General features: G+C 39.3%; 1 protein-coding gene across 1 annotated transcript in view; it reads right to left on the reverse strand.

The window, feature by feature from the left end:
* Positions 1-19692, reverse strand: part of EFCAB5 (EF-hand calcium binding domain 5) — a 175546-nt gene that overhangs the window by 89554 nt on the left and 66300 nt on the right. Inside the window, exon 8 of the mRNA XM_044248235.1 lies at positions 8286-8442. Coding sequence (XP_044104170.1) covers positions 8286-8442 — 157 coding nt within the window. The remainder of the gene's footprint in view (positions 1-8285; positions 8443-19692) is intronic.

A 19692-nucleotide genomic window follows, 5' to 3' on the forward strand; every position in this document is an offset into this window, starting at 1 on the left:
GGAATCACTCTTGATGTTGTACATTTTATGGATTTTGGCAAATGTATCATGATGTGTACCCATCATTATTGTACCATACAGAATTGATTCATCATACTCAAAATCCTCTGTGTTCTGCCTATTCATCACTCCTTCTGCCTTCATTCCTTCATCACTGCTCTTTTCACTGTCTCCACAGTCTTAGCCTTTTCCAGAATGTCATTAAGTTGGAATCATACAATATATAGCCTTTTCACATTGGCCCCTTTCACTTAATAATACACATTTTAAGTTCTTCTATGTCTTTTCATGCTTGATAGCTCATTTATTTTCATTTTTATTTTAGTATTTTTAAAGAGTTTTATTTATTTATTTATTTGACAGAGAGAGATCACAAGCAGGCAGAGAGGCAAGCAGAGAGAGAGAGAGGAGGAAGCAGGCTCCCTGCTGAGCAGATCCCAGGACCCTGAGATCATGACCCGAGCCGAAGGCAGCGGCTTAACCCACTGAGCCACCCAGGCGCCCATTTTAGTATTATTATTTTTTTTTTTCCAATTTATTTATTTTCAGAAAAACAGTATTCATTATTTTTTCACCACACCCAGTGCTCCATGCAAGCTGTGCCCTCTATAATACCCACCACCTGGTACCCCAACCTCCCACCCCCCCACCACTTCAAACCCCTCAGATTGTTTTTCAGAGTCCATAGTCTCTCATGGTTCATCTCCTCTTCCAATTTACCCCAAAGCACATACCCTCCCCAATGTCCATAACCCTACCCCCCTTCTCCCAACCCCCCTCCCCCCAGCAACCCACAGTTTGTTTCGTGAGATTAAGAGTCACTTATGGTTTGTCTCCCTCCCTATCCCATCTTGTTTCATGGATTCTTCTCCTACCCACTTAAGCCCCCATGTTGCATCACCACTCCCTCATATCAGGGAGATCATATGATAGTTGTCTTTCTCCGCTTGACTTATTTCGCTAAGCATGATACGCTCTAGTTCCATCCATGTTGTCGCAAATGGCAAGATTTCGTTTCTTTTGATGGCTGCATAGTATTCCATTGTGTATATATACCACATCTTCTTTATCCATTCATCTGTTGATGGACATCTAGGTTCTTTCCATAGTTTGGCTATTGTGGATATTGCTGCTATAAACATTCGGGTGCACGTGCCCCTTTGGATCACTATGTTTGTATCTTTAGGGTAAATTCCCAGTAGTGCAATTGCTGGGTCATAGGGCAGTTCTATTTTCAACATTTTGAGGAACCTCCATGCTGTTTTCCAGAGGGGTTGCACCAGCTTGCATTCCCACCAACAGTGTAGGAGGGTTCCCCTTTCTCCGCATCCTCGCCAGCATCTGTCATTTCCTGACTTGTTGATTTTAGCCATTCTGACTGGTGTGAGGTGATATCTCATTGTGGTTTTGATTTGTATTTCCCTGATGCCGAGTGATATGGAGCACTTTTTCATGTGTCTGTTGGCCATCTGGATGTCTTCTTTGCAGAAATGTCTGTTCATGTCCTCTGCCCATTTCTTGATTGGATTATTTGTTCTTTGGGTGTTGAGTTTGTTAAGTTCTTTATAGATTTTGGACACTAGTCCTTTATCTGATATGTCATTTGCAAATATCTTCTCCCATTCTGTCAGTTGTCTTTTGGTTTTGTTAACTGTTTCCTTTGCTGTGCAAAAGCTTTTGATTTTGATGAAATCCCAAAAGTTCATTTTTGCCCTTGCTTCCCTTGCCTTTGGCGATGTTCCTAGGAAGATGTTGCTGCGGCTGAGGTCGAAGAGGTTGCTGCCTGTGTTCTCCTCAAGGATTTTGATGGATTCCTTTCTCACATTGAGGTCCTTAATCCATTTTGAATCTATTTTTGTGTGTGGTGTAAGGAAATGGTCCAATTTCATTTTTCTGCACGTGGCTGTCCAATTTTCCCAACACCATTTATTGAAGAGGCTGTCTTTTTTCCATTGGACATTCTTTCCTGCTTTGTCGAAGATTAGTTGACCATAGAGTTGAGGGTCTATTTCTGGGCTCTCTATTCTGTTCCATTGGTCTATGTGTCTGTTTTTGTGCCAGTACCATGCTGTCTTGATGATGACAGCTTTGTAATAAAGCTTGAAGTCTGGAATTGTGATGCCACCAACTTTGGCTTTCTTTTTCAATATCCCTTTGGCTATTCGAGGTCTTTTCTGGTTCCATATAAATTTTAAAATTATTTGTTCCATTTCTTTGAAAAAGATGGATGGTACTTTCATAGGAATTGCATTAAATGTGTAGATTGCTTTAGGTAGCATAGACATTTTCACAATATTTATTCTTCCAATCCAGGAGCATGGAACATTTTTCCATTTCTTTGTGTCTTCCTCAATTTCTTTCATGAGTACTTTATAGTTTTCTGAGTATAGATTCTTAGCCTCTTTGGTTAGGTTTATTCCTAGGTATCTTATGGTTTGGGGTGCAATTGTAAATGGGATGGACTCCTTAATTTCTCTTTCTTCTGTCTTGTTGTTGGTGTAGAGGAATGCAACTGATTTCTGTGCATTGATCTTATATCCTGACACTTTACTGAATTCCTGTATAAGTTCTAGCAGTTTTGGAGTGGAGTCTTTTGGGTTTTCAACATAGAGTATCATATCATCTGCGAAGAGTGATAATTTGACTTCTTCTTTGCCAATTTGGATGCCTTTAATTTCCTTTTGTTGTCTGATTGCTGAGGCTAGGACTTCTAGTACTATGTTGAATAGTAGTGGTGATAATGGACATCCCTGCCGTGTTCCTGATCTTAGTGGAAAGGCTTTCAGTTTTTCTCCATTGAGAATGATATTTGCAGTTGGTTTTTCATAGATGGCTTTGATGATATTGAGGTATGTGCCCTCTATCCCTACACTTTGAAGGGTTTTGATCAGGAAGGGATGCTGTACTTTGTCAAATGCTTTTTCAGCATCTATTGAGAGTATCATATGGTTCTTGTTCTTTCTTTTATTGATGTATTGTATCACATTGACTGATTTTCGGATGTTGAACCAACCTTGCAGCCCTGGGATAAATCCCACTTGGTCATGGTGAATAATCCTTTTAATGTACTGTTGAATCCTATTGGCTAGTACTTTGGTGAGAATTTTTGCATCTGTGTTCATCAAGGATATTGGTCTATAGCTCTCTTTTTTGATGGGATCCTTGTCTGGTTTTGGGATCAAGGTGATGCTGGCCTCATAAAATGAGTTTGGGAGTTTTCCTTCCATTTCTATTTTTTGGAACAGTTTCAGGAGAATAGGAATTAGTTCTTCTTTAAATGTTTGGTAGAATTCCCCTGGGAAGCCATCTGGCCCTGGGCTTTTGTTTGTTTGGAGATTTTTAATGACTGTTTCAATCTCTTTACTGGTTATGGGTCTGTTCAGGCTTTCTATTTCTTCCTGGTTCAATTTTGGTAGTTTATATGTTTCTAGGAATGCATCCATTTCTTCCAGATTGTCAAATTTGTTGGCGTAGAGTTGCTCATAGTATGTTCTTATAATAGTTTGTATTTCTTTGGTGTTAGTTGTGATCTCTCCTCTTTCATTCATGATTTTATTTATTTGGGTCCTTTCTCTTTTCTTTTTGATAAGTCTGGCCAAGGGTTTATCAATTTTATTAATTCTTTCAAAGAACCAGCTCCTAGTTTGGTTGATTTGTTCTATTGTTTTTTTGGTTTCTATTTCATTGATTTCTGCTCTGATCTTTATGATTTCTCTTCTCCTGCTGGGCTTAGGGTTTCTTTCTTGTTCTTTCTCCAGCTCCTTTAGGTGTAGGGTTAGGTTGTGTACCTGAGACCTTTCTTGTTTCTTGAGAAAAGCTTGTACCGCTATATATTTTCCTCTCAGGACTGCCTTTGTTGTGTCCCACAGATTTTGAACCGTTGTATTTTCATTATCATTTGTTTCCATGATTTTTTTCAATTCTTCTTTAATTTCCCGGTTGACCCATTCATTCTTTAGAAGGATGCTGTTTAGTCTCCATGTATTTGTGTTCTTTCCAGACTTCCTCTTGTGGTTGAGTTCTAGCTTCAGAGCATTGTGGTCTGAAAATATGCAGGGAATGATTCCAATCTTTTGATACTGGTTGAGTCCTGATTTAGGACCGAGGATGTGATCTATTCTGGAGAATGTTCCATGTGCACTAGAGAAGAATGTGTATTCTGTTGCTTTGGGATGAAATGTTCTGAATATATCTGTGATGTCCATCTCATCCAGTGTATCATTTAAGGCCTTTATTTCCCTGTTGATCTTTTGCTTGGATGATCTGTCCATTTCAGTGAGGGGAGTGTTAAAGTCCCCTACTATTATTGTATTATTGTTGATGTGTTTCTTTGATTTTGTTATTAATTGGTTTATATAGTTGGCTGCTCCCACATTGGGGGCATAGATATTTAAAATTGTTAGATCTTCTTGTTGGACAGACCCTTTGAGTATGATATAGTGTCCTTCCTCATCTCTTACTATAGTCTTTGGCTTAAAATCTAAGTGATCTGATATAAGGATTGCCACTCCTGCTTTTTTCTGATGTCCATTAGCATGGTAAATTCTTTTCCACCCCCTCACTTTAAGTCTGGAGGTGTCTTCGGGTTTAAAATGGGTTTCTTGGAGGCAACATATAGATGGGTTTTGTTTTTTTATCCATTCTGATACCCTGTGTCTTTTGATTGGGGCATTTAGCCCATTAACATTCAGGGTAACTATTGAGAGATATGATTTTAGTGCCATTGTATTGCCTGTAAGGTGACTGTTACTGTATATTGTCTCTGTTCCTTTCTGATCTACCACTTGTAGGCTCTCTCTTTGCTTAGAGGACCCCTTTCAGTATTTCCTGTAGAGCTGGTTTGGTGTTTGCAAATTCTTTCAGTTTTTGTTTGTCCTGGAAGCTTTTAATCTCTCCTTCTATTTTCAATGATAGCCTAGCTGGATATAGTATTCTTGGCTGCATGTTTTTCTCGTTTAGTGCTCTGAAAATGTCATGCCAGCTCTTTCTGGCCTGCCAGGTCTCTGTGGATAAGTCAGCTGCCAATCTAATACTTTTACCATTGTATGTTACAGACTTCTTTTCCCGGGCTGCTTTCAGGATTTTCTCTTTGTCACTAAGGCTTGTAAATTTTACTATTAGGTGACGGGGTGTGGGCCTATTCTTATTGATTTTGAGGGGCGTTCTCTGAACCTCCTGAATTTTGATGCTCGTTCCCTTTGCCATATTGGGGAAATTCTCCCCAATAATTCTCTCCAGTATACCTTCTGCTCCCCTCTCTCTTTCTTCTTCTTCTGGAATCCCAATTATTCTAATGTTGTTTCGTCTTATGGTGTCACTTATCTCTCGAATTCTCTCCTCATGGTCCAGTAGCTGTTTGTCCCTCTTTTGCTCAGCTTCTTTATTCTCTGTCATTTGGTCTTCTATATCGCTAATTCTTTCTTCTGCCTCATTTATCCTAGCAGTGAGAGCCTCCATTTTTGATTGAACTTCATTAATAGCTTTTTTGATTTCAACTTGGTTGGATTTTAGTTCTTTTATTTTCCAGAAAGGGCTTTTATATCTCTGGAGAGGGTTTCTCTAATATCTTCCATGCCTTTTTCAAGCCCGGCTATAACCTTGAGAACTGTCATTTTGAACTCTAGATCTGACATATTACCAATGTCTGTATTGATTAGGTCCCTAGCCTTTGGTACTGCCTCTTGTTCTTTTTTTTGTTGTGAATTTTTCCGCCTTGTCATTTTGTCCAGCTAAGAGTATATGAAGGAGCAAGTAAAATACTAAAAGGGTGGCAACAATCCCAGGAAAATATGCTTTAACCAAATCAGAAGAGATCCCAAATCGTGAGGGGGGATTTCTCCTCCCTCACGATTGGGTGAGGGATCTCCTCTGATTGGGATCTCCTTTGATTGGGATCTCCCAACTCTTCTGATTGGGATCTCTTCTGATTTGGGGATAAAAAGAGGTTCAAAAAGAAAGAAAGAAAGAAAAGAAATAAAAAAAGAATTAAAAAAAAGAGATTGAATTAAAAATTCAATCAAGAATTTAAAAAAGAATTAAGAGAAAAAAAAAAAGATTGAAGAGATTAGGATCTCTTCTGATTTGGGGATAAAAAGAGGTTCAAAAAGAAAGAAAAAAAAGAAAAAAAAAAGAATTAAAAAAAAGAAAATGAATGAAGAAAAGTATAAAAAAGAAAAAAATATATATATATTAGATAATCTAGTTAAAAAACGTTAAAAAAGAAAAGGGTCAAAGTTATAAAAAATTTTTAGCAGAAGAAGTGAAAAAAAAAATGAAAAAGAAAAAAATTAAATTAACTGCAAGACTAAAAAATCACAGGCAGAAAGCCATGAGTTCTGTGGTTTGTTTTCTCCTCCTCTGGAATTCTGCTGCTCTCTCCTTGGTATTGAAACTGCACTCCTTGGTAGGTGAACTTGGTCTTGCCTGGATTTCTTGTTGATCTTCTGGGGGAGGGGCCTGTTGTAGTGATTCTCAAGTGTCTTTGCCCCAGGCGGAATTACACCGCCCTTACCAGGGGCCGGGCTGAGTGATCTGCTCGGCTTTGCTTTCAGGAGCTTTTGTTCCCTGAGCGCTTTCCGTAGAGTTCCGGAGAACGGGAACACAAATGGCGGCCTCCTGGTCTCCGGCCCGGAGGAGCCGAGACCCCGGGGCCCCGCTCCCCTGTGCGCCCTCAGCGAACAGCTCCTAGTAACTCGCGTCTGCCTAACCTCCCGCCGCGCTCCGAGCTCACCGAGCTTGCGACCAGTTCAAGGCAACTCCGAGCTGCGAGTTACTGTTGGCTCTGTCTCTGCAGCCGGCTTTCCCGTTCCAATATCCGCAAGCTCTGCGACACTCAGACACCCCCGATCCTTCTGTGACCCCACGGGACCTGAGGTCACGCCGACCCCGTGTGGGCTTCGCCCCGGTTTAGCCTCCGGAGCGATGTCCCTCAGCGGAACAGACTTTTAAAAGTCCTGATTTTGTGCTCCGCTGCTCCGCCGCTTGCCGGTAGCCGGCCCCTCCCCCTGCGGTCTATCTTCCCGTCGCTTTGGATTCACTTCTCCGCCAGTCCTACCTTTCAGAAAGTGGTTGTTTTTCTGTTTCTAGAATTGCTGTTCTTCTTCTCTTCGATCTGCCGATGGATTTGCAGGTGTTTGCAATCTTTAGATAAGCTCTCTAGCTGATCTCCTGCTAGCTGAGGTAGCCTCAGCCTGCTACTTCTCCGCCATCTTGACTCCTCCCCCTCCATTTTAGTATTATTTTTTAAGCTCATTTCTTTTTAGTGCTGAATAATATTCCATTGTTTGGATGTACCACAGTTTATTTATCCTTTCAACTACTGAGAGAAATCTTGGTATTTCCAAGTGTTGGCAATTATGAAAAAAGCTACTCTAAACATCCACATATAGGTTTTTCTGTGGACATTAGTTTCCAACTCCTTCAGCTAAATACCAATAAGCATGGTAGTTGAATCGTATAGTAAGAGTATGTTTGGTTTTATAAAAAACTGCAAACTGTCTTCCGAAGTGGTTATACCATTTTGTGTCATCACCAACAATTCCCACCAGTGGTTGTGCATCTTGGTCAGCATTTGGTGTTGTCAGGTTTCCAGATTTTGACCATTCTGATAGGTGTGTGGTGGTATCTCACTGTTTTAATTTTCATTTCCTTGATGACAAATGTGTAGCATGTTTTCATATGCTTACTTGCCATCTGTATGTCTTTGGTGAAGTATTCGGGTATTTTGCCCATTTAAAAAAAAAAGATTTTATTTATTTATTTATTTGACAGAGAGAGAGAGAGAGAGAGAGTCAGAAAGAGAAAGAAAACCCACAACTAAGGGGAGCTGCAAAGGAAGAGGGAGAAGCAGGCTTCCTGCTGAGCAGGGAGCCCCATACGAAGGCCCCATCTCAAGACCCTGAGATCATAACTGTTAGAGTACAGTTGTTTTCTGAATCTAAAAGACACATGCTCTTAGTCTACAGAAGGGACTGGTCACCTACATACAAACAAACCAACAAAAACAAAGAAATAAATGAAAGCTATGTCTATCCATTATGAAGAATTTGGGAACATTAGCCAGAGTCAATATTTTAGAAATCTACATAGAATCTTTTTCTTTTTTTTAATGCTCAAGAAAAAATTGAAGAAATTAACTCTCATGGACTAGACAGGTCAGGAGTCAGCAGCTTACCTCAGCAAGACTGAAAATTAAGACGTCCATTTTTAGCACTCCACTCAATATTGCAGCAGTCATCCTCTTATCACCCACCCCACTTACCCTTCACAATATCCCCCTTTCTTACCACTGCCAGGGGAATCATTCCTTCTGGATCTACAATCCATTCACTGAACTGTTCCTGCAGAGCCTGCTTCCTTGTATTGGCCACCTGAACTTTGACTTCTGTTATGCATTGTCTTTGTTCTTGTTTCTGTTTAATCTTCTCCTTCATCTTGCTTATTCTAAAGGATGTTGAAATAAAAGACATATTGAGTTCAGACATATTCACATTGTTCAAATGGCAGAAAAGAAGAATTCAGAGCCTTGAAAGAGGCCCCTGGATGGCTCCGTCGGTTAAACCTCTGACTCTTGATTTCAGCTCAGTTGGTGATCTCAGGGTCATGAGATCAGGCTTGCTTGGGGCTGAGCACAGAGCCTGATTCCAAACTTGATCCCAAGACCCTAAGATCATGACCTGGACTGAAGGCAAACTCTTAACCAACTGAGCCACCCAGGCACCCGCCCCCACTGCCCATGAGATCTTTCTTGATTTAGGCTTGAAGTGACCCTTCCTCCTCCCAGCACTTACTGAATTTGGCTAAATCATAGGCTGTCTTCTAGTATTATTTGACTTTTTATAGAGGTGAGCCTTATTTTACTAACAAAATACAATATGTAAGAAGTACTAAAAATAGCTCTATAAGCTTCCACATATACCTAAAAGCAAAGCTGAATGCACTAAGGCGTTGTAGTGGTAGGGCTCTCTCTTCTCAGGACACAGAAATCATCTGGAAAGATTCTAATTCCAAGTCTAGAGTGGAAGCCTAGAAGCTGCATTTATAACCAGCATCTTAGGTGATTCTGATGCCTCGGCTCAAACTTTTGATTTCTGTCTAGGAATATATGTTTCCTTTAAATATCTAGAGTCAAACACTTTGACAGCCTCTAAGCATAATAGTTATCTGTATATTCAGAGAGCTACATTACCCAGGTTGGAAGTGGAGAAAGTATCATGATTTTAATTGTTCCCATATTCATCATCCCTATTAGGACTTCAAAACCCCTGAGCTGGTTTTGATTGAAACACCAAAATGACTCAGAATAATCAAAATAGCTGCTGGTTTCAAATACAATTTGTTTAAAGCAGGTCTTCATCTTTCAAAGAAAAAAGACTAAGGTGATCTGACAGATTTGGAAATGCAAAAGACTTTTCAGTTAGGACAAGCAAATTGGATACCTCTAATAATCCAAAAGAATCAATCAAAATCTGTCATTTCTTTATTATGCCCATATAAGGACTTCAAAATTCTCAAGGTAAACAGGCCTTCAAAAATAATCTTTGAAGCTTGAAAAAAAAATATGGAAGTGGCTTAATAGTACACAAGGACCTGTTTCTGAGCTGCTGGAAGATAAATTAGGATTTTAAAGGAAGTGCTAAGTTTCTCTGATGCAAATGAGATGCAGCCGAATCTCCACCACTGATCTCAGTTCCACCAGTCCCTTCTCTGTTGGCTCTCCAGTCTGTCCACCACTCTTTCTCCCTCTACTGCCTTACCTATCTCTTCCTCTCCTTCTCTCTCTGTCCTCCTTTTCCTTTCCATCTCTCTATACAGCATTCTCCCTAATTTCTAACTGTGTTCTTAAAAAATATATATTTTATTTACCAGAGAGAGAGAGAGAGAGAGAGATCACAAGCAAGGGGGAGGAGTAGAGAGAGAAGCAGACTCCCCTCTCCTCCACAACTGCCAAGCAGGGAGTCCAGTGTGGGCTCCATCTCAGGACCATGGGATCACAACCTGAGCCAAAGGCAGACACTTAACCAACTGAGCCACCCAGGCACCCACTATCTTCATTCTTTTTTTTTTTTTTTAAGATTTTATTCATTTACTTGACAGACAGAGATCACAAGTAGGCAGAGAGGCAGGCAGAGAGAGAGGGGGAAGCAGGCTTCCTGCTGAGCAGAGAGCCCGATGCAGGGCTTGATCCCAGGATCCTGGGATCATGACCTGAGCCAAAGGCAGAGGCTTTAGCCCACTGAGCCACCCAGGCACCCCCACTATCTTCATTCTTGCATGACTTTCTATTCTTTGTCTGTACCTTTCTTCATTCAAGCACTCAGTTACTCACTAAGTCAATCAGTTACTCATTCATTATGCAAACATTTCTTGGGTACCTGCTATAAATTGCCATTATAAAGCTTAGGGTCCAATGCAGAACAAGAAAAGTAAACAATATTGCATAATAAGTACTGGGTATCTCCAAATTCTTATGTGTACCAATCAGTGAAATATAAAAATGGATCAACAAACCTGGGTTTTTGTCATGTTTCCATCTGCCTAAAATACTTTTCTCCCTCTCTTTGTTTCACCAGATCCTCTACGTCCTTTAGGTCTCTGCTCAGACATCATTTCCTCCCTCTCGTTAAGAAACAAAGGCTAGTTTGTATTTCAGGGCTACTGTAAATGAGACTCCAATTATAATCCAAATGGATTTTAAGTTGATTATGTGACTCATTCAGGAGCGAATAAAATTTCTCTTCTGTGGTCTGCATTATCTCATGAGGATATATATGTACATCAATCAACAGAACTTTATAGCATTCGAAATTCTTTGCATAATGTAGGGTAGACATAAACTACAGGCAGATCTAAGTATAAATCCACATTTAAAACATGGTAAAATGAAAAAATGGTCAAAAATTCTTTTCATTCCTGTGCACATGTCCATTTGTAGGCAACCTGATTTGCAGCTCCTCTCATTGAGAGATAGAATCTATTTCTGCATCCTTTGTGTCTGGCTGTGGCCAACTAACTTGCTTTGGCTAATGGGTCATTAGCAAACATGATGCATGCAGAAAGTTGAAAAATGTTAACAATTATATCACAAGAAACGTGGAAAAAAAAGAAAAGAAAAAGAAAAATGTTTGAACATTGGAGCTAGCCCTATTTTATTGACCTTAGAGTACCTTCCACCACCATGTTGGCGCTGGGCCTATGCTAGCCTGCTGGATGATGATCCAGTTATTGCCATTACTTTTGTAAACAGCCAACATCTTACTTCAGTATATGAGTGAGTCCAAGTGATATGATGTGGAGCAGAAGTGAGCCATAAGCTCAGCCCAAAGTTATCAACCCGCAAAATCATGAGCCAATAAATTACTATTGATTTAGGCCACCAAGTTTTGAGGCATTTTTGTTGTGTAGCAAAAGCTAAATAAGAAAAGCTTCCCCATCTTAATAAGTGTTTTTGAGATGTTCTAAAGAAAGGCACAGTGTAAATCTAACTGATTACAAAATAGATGTAGGAGCACTTGGGTGGCTCAGTTGGTTAAGCATCCGACTCTTGAATTGGGCTTAGGTCATGATCTCAGGGTTTTGAGATCAAGCTCCATGTTGGAATCCATGCTGGGCATGGAGCCTGCTTAAGATTCTCTCTTCTTCCTCTACCTGTCCTGCCCCACCTCCCACCAAAAAAAAAATAGAAATAAAAATGTTCCCCATCCTAGTTACGATAATCCAAATTCTATTCATTCATCCAATCAGTACAAGGAACATCTTCCTCTTATAGCAGCATTTGCCTTTATTTTATTAAAACTGAATGTTGTATTTCATCAAGAATCAGTTCTAGCTAGCTTATGTGGAGAACTGATCATAAATTTTGAGTGTACCCAGTATACCACCAACTGGACCTAATTGAAGACTCTTTTCAGACTGCTGAATAACGGGATTTGTTTTAATCAATCATGTACTAACCGATGGATTCATTCTGTCCTATACAGTGTGATAGTTTTCCATTGTTATAAGTATAAACATTATAAATCTCTTTTTAAACTTTTTAAAAAACTTTTAAAAATTTCTGAATTTTCACTTTTTAAAACACTTTTTAAATTTAAAAGTTTTAAAACACTTTTTTAAATTTCTGAATTTTCCCCCTCTGCAAACTAGTCAGTGAATTCTTCATTGCTGTATATTGCCTTGCCTGGAAAGTTAATAAATTTAGTTTTTGTTTGTTGGCTTTTAAGTTCTGGTTATCTTAGTTTCAAAAAGCTAAACTGGACTTCTTGCCATTGCTGGAAGATGTCTATATTATTTCCGTGATGAGTATTCCTATAAAAATCCATATATGACATGTATCTACTTAATTATTATACTTACTTAATTCTAATATTTTGTATATTCAAAATATATCTTATTAAGAAAAAAATGTAAGTAACTCGTTAATCAATGATATTTGAACTGATTATGCCTATTTAGAATTTTATAAAATGATGAAAAATATTTATCATAGCTTCTCCATTAAATACTGATAGTTAATTCCAAAGACTTCAAAATTAAATGCTCAATTACCCCAAATTAAGACATATTTTATAATAATCATATGTATCTAAAGACAAGAACAAAAAAGCAAAACACACACACAAGAAAGCTTTCATCATGAAAGCAAAAATAGGATTAGAATAAGTTCATTAATTCATTTGACAAATATTTATTGAGCTTTACTTACATAAAGCAACATTAGATACTAGAGATGTGAAGATGAATATGGCTTATAGTTCCTGGCTTACGTTATAGCAGGGGAAACAACCATTACAACTGTGATCAATGCAGTACAGGAGAAGCACACGATGCAATGAGAGAGCATATAAGAGAATAATTTCACAGTGAAATGGTGTATGAGCTAAACCAGAAAGAATTCGTAACATAAAATGAAGAGGAAGAAAAATGATACAGCAGGAATGACATATAAAACGCCAATATGGAGAGGAGTCAAGATGGCGGAGAAGTAGCAGGCTGAGACTACATCAGGCAGCAGGAGATCAGCTAGATAGCTTATCTAAAGATTGCAAACACCTACAAATCCAACAGGAGATTGAAGAGAAGAAGAACAGCAATTCTAGAAACAGAAATTCAACCACTTTCTGAAAGGTAGGACTGGCAGATAAGTGAATCCAAAGCAACAGGAAGATAGACGGCCGGGGGGAGGGACTGGCTCCCGGCAAGCGGTGGAGCAACGGAGCACAAAATCAGGACTTTTAAAAGTCTGTTCTGCTGAGGGACATCCTCCAGAGGCTAAACTGGGTGAAGCCCACGCAGGGTCAGCGTGGCCTCAGGTCCCACAGGGTCACAGAAGGATTGGGGGTGTCTGAGTGTTGCAGAGCTTGCAAGTATTAGAACAGGGAAGCTGACTACAGAGACAGAGCCGAGGAGTGAGCTCTCAGCTCAGGGTTACCTTGAACCAGTCGCAGGCTCGGTGAGCTCGGAGCGCGACAGGAGGCCAGGGAGATGGGAGTAATTGGGCACTATTCTCTGAGGGTGCACTGAGGAGTGGGGCCCCGAGCTCTCGGCTCCTCTGGGCCGGAGACTGGGAGGCCGTCATTTTCATTCCCGTCCTCTGGAACTCTATGGAAAGCATTCAGGGAACAAATGCTCCTGAAAGCGAACCCGAGCTGATTACTCAGCCCGGCCCCTGTAAGGGTGGTGCAATTCCACCTGGGGCAAAGACACTTGAGAATCACTACAACAGGCCCCTCCCCCAGGAGATCAACAAGAAATCCAGCCAGGACCAAGTTCACCTACCAAGGAGTGCAGGTTCAATACCAAGGAGAGCAGCAGAATTCCAGAGGAGGAGAAAGCAAAGCACAGAGCTCATGGATTTCAACCCATGATTTTTAGTCTTGCAGTTAATTTAATTTTTTTTTCAATTTTTTTTCTTCTTCTGCTAAATTTTTTAAACTTTCACCCTTTTCTTTTTTTAATGTTTTCTAGCTAGTTTATCTAATATATATATATATTTTTTTCTTTTTTATATTTTTTCTTTATTTGTTTTCTTTTTTTTAATTGCTTCTTTTTTTTTCCTGAACCTCTTTTTATCCCCTTTCTTCCCCCCCCCCCCCGGGATTTGGGATCTCTTCTGATTTGGTTAAAGCGTATTTTCCTGGGGTCGTTGCCACCCTTTTAGTATTTTACTTGCTCCTTCATATACTCTTATCTGGACAAAATGACAAGGCGGAAAAATTCACCACAAAGAAAAGAACAAGAAGCAGTACCGAAGGCTAGGGACCTAATCAATACAGACATTGGTAATATGTCAGCTCTAGAGTTCAGAATGATGATTCTCAAGGTTCTAGCCAGGCTTGAAAAAGGCATGGAAGATATTAGAGAAACCCTCTCAGGAGATATAAAAGCTCTTTCTGGAGAAATGAAAGAACTAAAATCTAACCAAGTTGAAATCAAAAAAGCTATTAATGAGGTACAATAAAAAATGGAGCTCTCACTGCTAGGATAAATGAGGCAGAAGAAAGAATTAGTGATACAGAAGACCAAATGACAGAGAATAAAGAAGCTAAGCAAAAGAGGGAAATACAGCTACTGGACCACAAGGGGAGAATTTGAGAGATAAGTGACACCATAAGACAAAACAACATTAGAATAATTGGGATTCCAGAAGAAGAAGAAAGAGAGAGGGGAGCAGAAGGTATTTTGGAGAGAATTATTGGAGAGAATTTCCCTGATATGGCAAAGGGAACAAGCATCAAAATCCAGAAGGTGCAGAGAACCCCCCTCAAAATCAACAAGAATAGGTCCACACCCTGTCACCTAATAATAAAATTTACAAGTCTCAGTGACAAAGAGAAAATCCTGAAAGCAGCCGGGGAAAAGAAGTCTGTAACATACAATGGTAAAAATATTAGATTGGCAACAGACTTATCCACAGAGACCTGGCAGGCCAGGAAGAGCTGGCATGATATATTCAGAGCACTAAACGAGAAAAACATGCAGCCAAGAATACTATATCTGGCTAGGCTATCATTGAAAATAGAAGGAGAGATAAAAGCTTCCAGGACAAACAAAAACTGAAAGAATTTGCAAACACCAAACCAGCTCTACAGGAAATACTGAAAGGGGTCCTCTAAGCAAAGAGAGACTAAAAGTAGTAGATCAGAAAGGAACAGAGACAATATACAGTAACAGTCCCCTTAGAGGCAATACAATGGCACTAAATTCATATCTCTCAATAGTTACCCTGAATGTTAATGGGCTAAATGCCCCAATCAAAAGACACAGGGTATCAGAATGGATAAAAAAACAAAACCCATCTATATGTTGCCTACAAGAAACTCATTTTAGACCCGAAGGCACCTCCAGATTTAAAGTGAGGGGGCAGAAAACAATTTACCATGCTAATGGACATCAGAAGAAAGCAGGGGTAGCAATCCTTATATCAGATCAATTAGATTTTAAGCCAAAGACTATAATAAGAGATGAGGAAGAACACTATATCATACTCAAAGGATCTCTCCAACAAGAAGATCTAACAATTTTAAATATCTATGCCCCTAAAGTGGGAGCAGCCAACTATATAAACCAATTAATAACAAAATCAAAGAAACACATCAACAATAATACAATAATAGTAGGGGACTTTAACACTCCCCTCACTGAAATGGACAGATCATCCAAGCAAAAGATCAAAAAGGAAATAAAAGCCTTAAATGACACACTGGACCAGATGGACATCACAGATATATTCAGAACATTTCATCCCAAAGCAACAGAATACACATTCTTCTCCAGTGCACATGGAACATTCTCCAGAATACCTCACATCCTGGGTCCTAAATCAGGTCTCAACTGGTATCAAAAGATTGGGATCATTTCATGCTTATTTTCAGACCACAATGCTCTAAAGCTAGAACTCAATCACAAGAGGAAATTTGGAAAGAACCCAAATACATGGAGACTAAACAGCATCCTTTTAAAGAATGAATGGGTCAACCAGGAAATTAAAGAAGAATTGAAAAAAATTCATGGAAACAAATGATAATGAATACACAATGGTTCAAAATCTGTGGGACACAGCAAAGGCAGTCCTGAAAGGAAAATATATAGTGGTACAAGCCTTTCTCAAGAAACAAGAAAGGTCTCAAGTACACAGCCTAACCCTACACCTAAAGGAGCTGGAGAAAGAACAAGAAAGAAAGCCTAAACCCAGCAGGAGAAGAGAAATCCTAAAGATCAGAGCAGAAATCAATGAAATAGAAACCAAAAAAACAATAGAGCAAATCAATGAAACTAGGAGCTGGTTCTTTGAAAGAATTAATAAGATTGATAAACCCCTGGCCAGACTTATCAAAAAGAAAAGAGAAAGGACCCAAATAAATAAAATCATGAGTGAAAGAGGAGAGATCACAACTAACACCAAAGAAATACAAACAATTATAAGAACATACTATGAGCAACTCTACGCCAACAAATTTGACAATCTGGAAGAAATGGATGCATTCCTAGAGACATATAAACTACCAAAACTGAACCAGGAGGAAATAGAACACCTGAACAGACCCATAACCAGTAAGGAGATTGAAACAGACATCAAAAAATCTCCAAACAAACAAAAGCCCAGGGCCAGACGGCTTCCCAGGGGAATTCTACCAAACATTTATTTATTTATTTATTTTAAAGATGTTATTTATTCATTTGACAGACAGACATCACAAGTAGGTAGAGAGAGAGAGGAGGAAGCAGGCTCCCTGCCGAGCAGAGAGCCCAATGCAGGGCTTGATCCCAGGATCCTGGGACCATGACCTGAGCTGAAAGCTTAACCCACTGAGCCACCCAGGTGCCCCTCTACCAAACGTTTAAAGAAGAACTAATTCCTATTCTCCTGAAACTGTTCCAAAAAATAGAAATGGAAGGAAAACTTCCAAACTCATTTTATGAGGCCAGCATCACCTTGATCCCAAAACCAGACAAGGATCCCATCAAAAAAGAGAACTACAGACCAATATCCTTGATGAACACAGATGAGAAAATTCTCACCAAAATACTAGCCAATAGGATCCAACAGTACATTAAAAGAATTATTCACCATGACCAAGTGGGATTTATTTCAGGGCTGCAAGTTTGGTTCAACATCTGCAAATCAATCAATATGATACAACACATTAATAAAAGAGAGGACAAAAACCATATGATACTCTCAATAGATGCTGAAAAAGCATTTGACAATGTACATCATCCCTTCCTGATCAAAACTCTTCAAAGTGTAGGGATAGAGGGCACATACCTCAATATTATCAAAGCCATCTATGAAAAACCCATCGCAAATATCATTCTCAATGGAGAAAAACTGAAAGCTTTTTTGCTAAGTTCAGGAACATAGCAGGGATGTCCATTATCACCACTGCTATTCAACATAGTACTAGAAGTGCTAGCCTTAGCAATCAGACAACAAAAGGAAATTAAAGGCATCCAAGTCGGCAAAGAAGTCAAACTATCACTCTTTGCAAATGATATGATATTATATGTGGAAAACCCAAAAGACTCCACTCCAAAACTGCTAGAACTTGTACAGGAATTCTGTAAAGTGTCAGGATATAAAATCAATGCACAGAAATCTGTTGCATTTCTCTACATCAACAACAAGACAGAAGAAAGAGAAATTAAGGAGTCAATCCCATTTACAATGGCACCCAAAACTATAAGATACCTAGGAATAAACCTAACCAAAGAGGCTAAGAATCTATACTCAGAAAACTATAAAGTACTCATGAAAGAAATTAAGGAAGACACAAAGAAATGGAAAAATGTTCCATGCTCCTGGATTGGAAGAACAAATATTGTGAAAATGTCTATGCTACCTAAAGCAATCTACACATTTAATGCAATTTCTATCAAAATCCCACTCATTTTTTTCAAAGCAATGGAAAAAATAATCCTAAAATTTATATGGAACCAGAAAAAAACTCGAATAGCCAGAGAAATATTGAAAAAGAAAGCCAAAGTTGGTGGCATCATAATTCTGGACTTCAAGTTCTATTACAAAGCTGTCATCATCAAGACAGTATGGTACTGGCACAAAAACAGGCACATAGATTGATGGAACAGAATAGAGAGCCCAGAAATAGACCCTCAACTCTATGGTCAACTAATCTTCGACAAAGCAGGAAAGAATGTCCAATGGAAAAAAGACAGCCTCTTCAACAAATGGTGTTGGGAAAATTGGACAGCCACATGCAGAAAAATGAAATTGGACCATTTCTTTATACCACACACGAAAACAGACTCAAAATGGATGAAGGACCTCAAAGTGAGAAAGGAATCCATCAAAATCCTTGAGGAGAACATAGGCAGCAACCTCTTCGACCTCAGCTGCAGCAACATCTTCCTAGGAACATCGCCAAAGGCAAGGGAAGCAAGGGCAAAAATGAACTATTGGGATTTCATCAAGATCAAAAGCTTTTGCACAGCAAAGGAAACAGTTAACAAAACCAAAAGACGACTGACAGAATGGGAGAAGATATTTGCAAACGACATATCAGATAAAGGGCTAGTGTCCAAAATCTATAAAGAACTTATCAAACTCAATACCCAAAGAACAAATAATCCAATCAAGAAATGGGCAGAGGACACGAACAGACATTTCTGCAAAGAAGACATCCAGATGGCCAAAAGACACATGAAAAAGTGCTCCGCATCACTTAGCATCAGGGAAATACAAATCAAAACCACAATGAGATATCACCTCACACCAGTCAGAAAGGCTAAAATCAACAAGTCAGGAAATGACAGATGCTGGCGAGGATGCAGAGAAAGGGGAACCCTCTTAAACTGTTGGTGGGAATGCAAGCTGGTGCAACCACTCTGGAAAACAGCGTGGAGGTTCCTCAAAATGTTGAAAATAGAACTACCCTATGACCCAGCAATTGCACTACTGGGTATTTACCCTAAAGATACAAATGTAGTGATCCAAAGGGGCACATGCACCTAAATGTTTATAGCAGCAGTGTCCACAATAGCCAAACTATGGAAAGAACCTAGATGTCCATCAACAGATGAATGGGTGAAGAATATGTGGTATATATATACAATGGAATACTATGCAGCCATCAAAAGAAATGAAATCTTGCCATTTGCGATGACGTGGATGGAACTAGAGGGTATCATGCTTAGCAAAATAAGTCAATTGGAGAAAGACAACTATCATATGATCTCCCTGATATGAGGAAATGGAGATGCAACATGGGGGGTTAAGGGGGTAGGAGAAAAATAAATGAAACAAGATGAGATTGGGAGGGAGACAAACCATAAGTGACTCTTAATCCCACAAAACAAACTGAGGGTTGCTGGGGGGAGGGGGGTCAGGAGAGGGGGTGGGGTTATGGACATTGGGGAGGGTATGTGCTATGGTGAGTACTGTGAAGTGTGTAAACCTGGCGATTCACAGTCCTGTACCCCTGGAGATAAAAATATATGTTTATAAAAAATAAAAAATTTTTTTAAAAAAACCTGGTATGGAAAGAAGCATAATATGTTTGAAAACTGAAAGCAATCCTATGTGCCTGGAGTATGGAATGTGAGAAGAGAGGCGGCAGTCAGGTAAGTTAGGGACCAGTAGGTAATACAAGGAAAGTCTTATAGGCCTAGTTAGGGATTTTAGTCTTTATCCTAAGAGTAAATAGAGACCCTTGAAAATTTCCACATTTGGGAAAA

This window comes from Neovison vison, chromosome 5 (assembly GCF_020171115.1).
Source record: "Neovison vison isolate M4711 chromosome 5, ASM_NN_V1, whole genome shotgun sequence".
Taxonomy (NCBI): Eukaryota; Metazoa; Chordata; class Mammalia; order Carnivora; family Mustelidae; genus Neogale; species Neogale vison.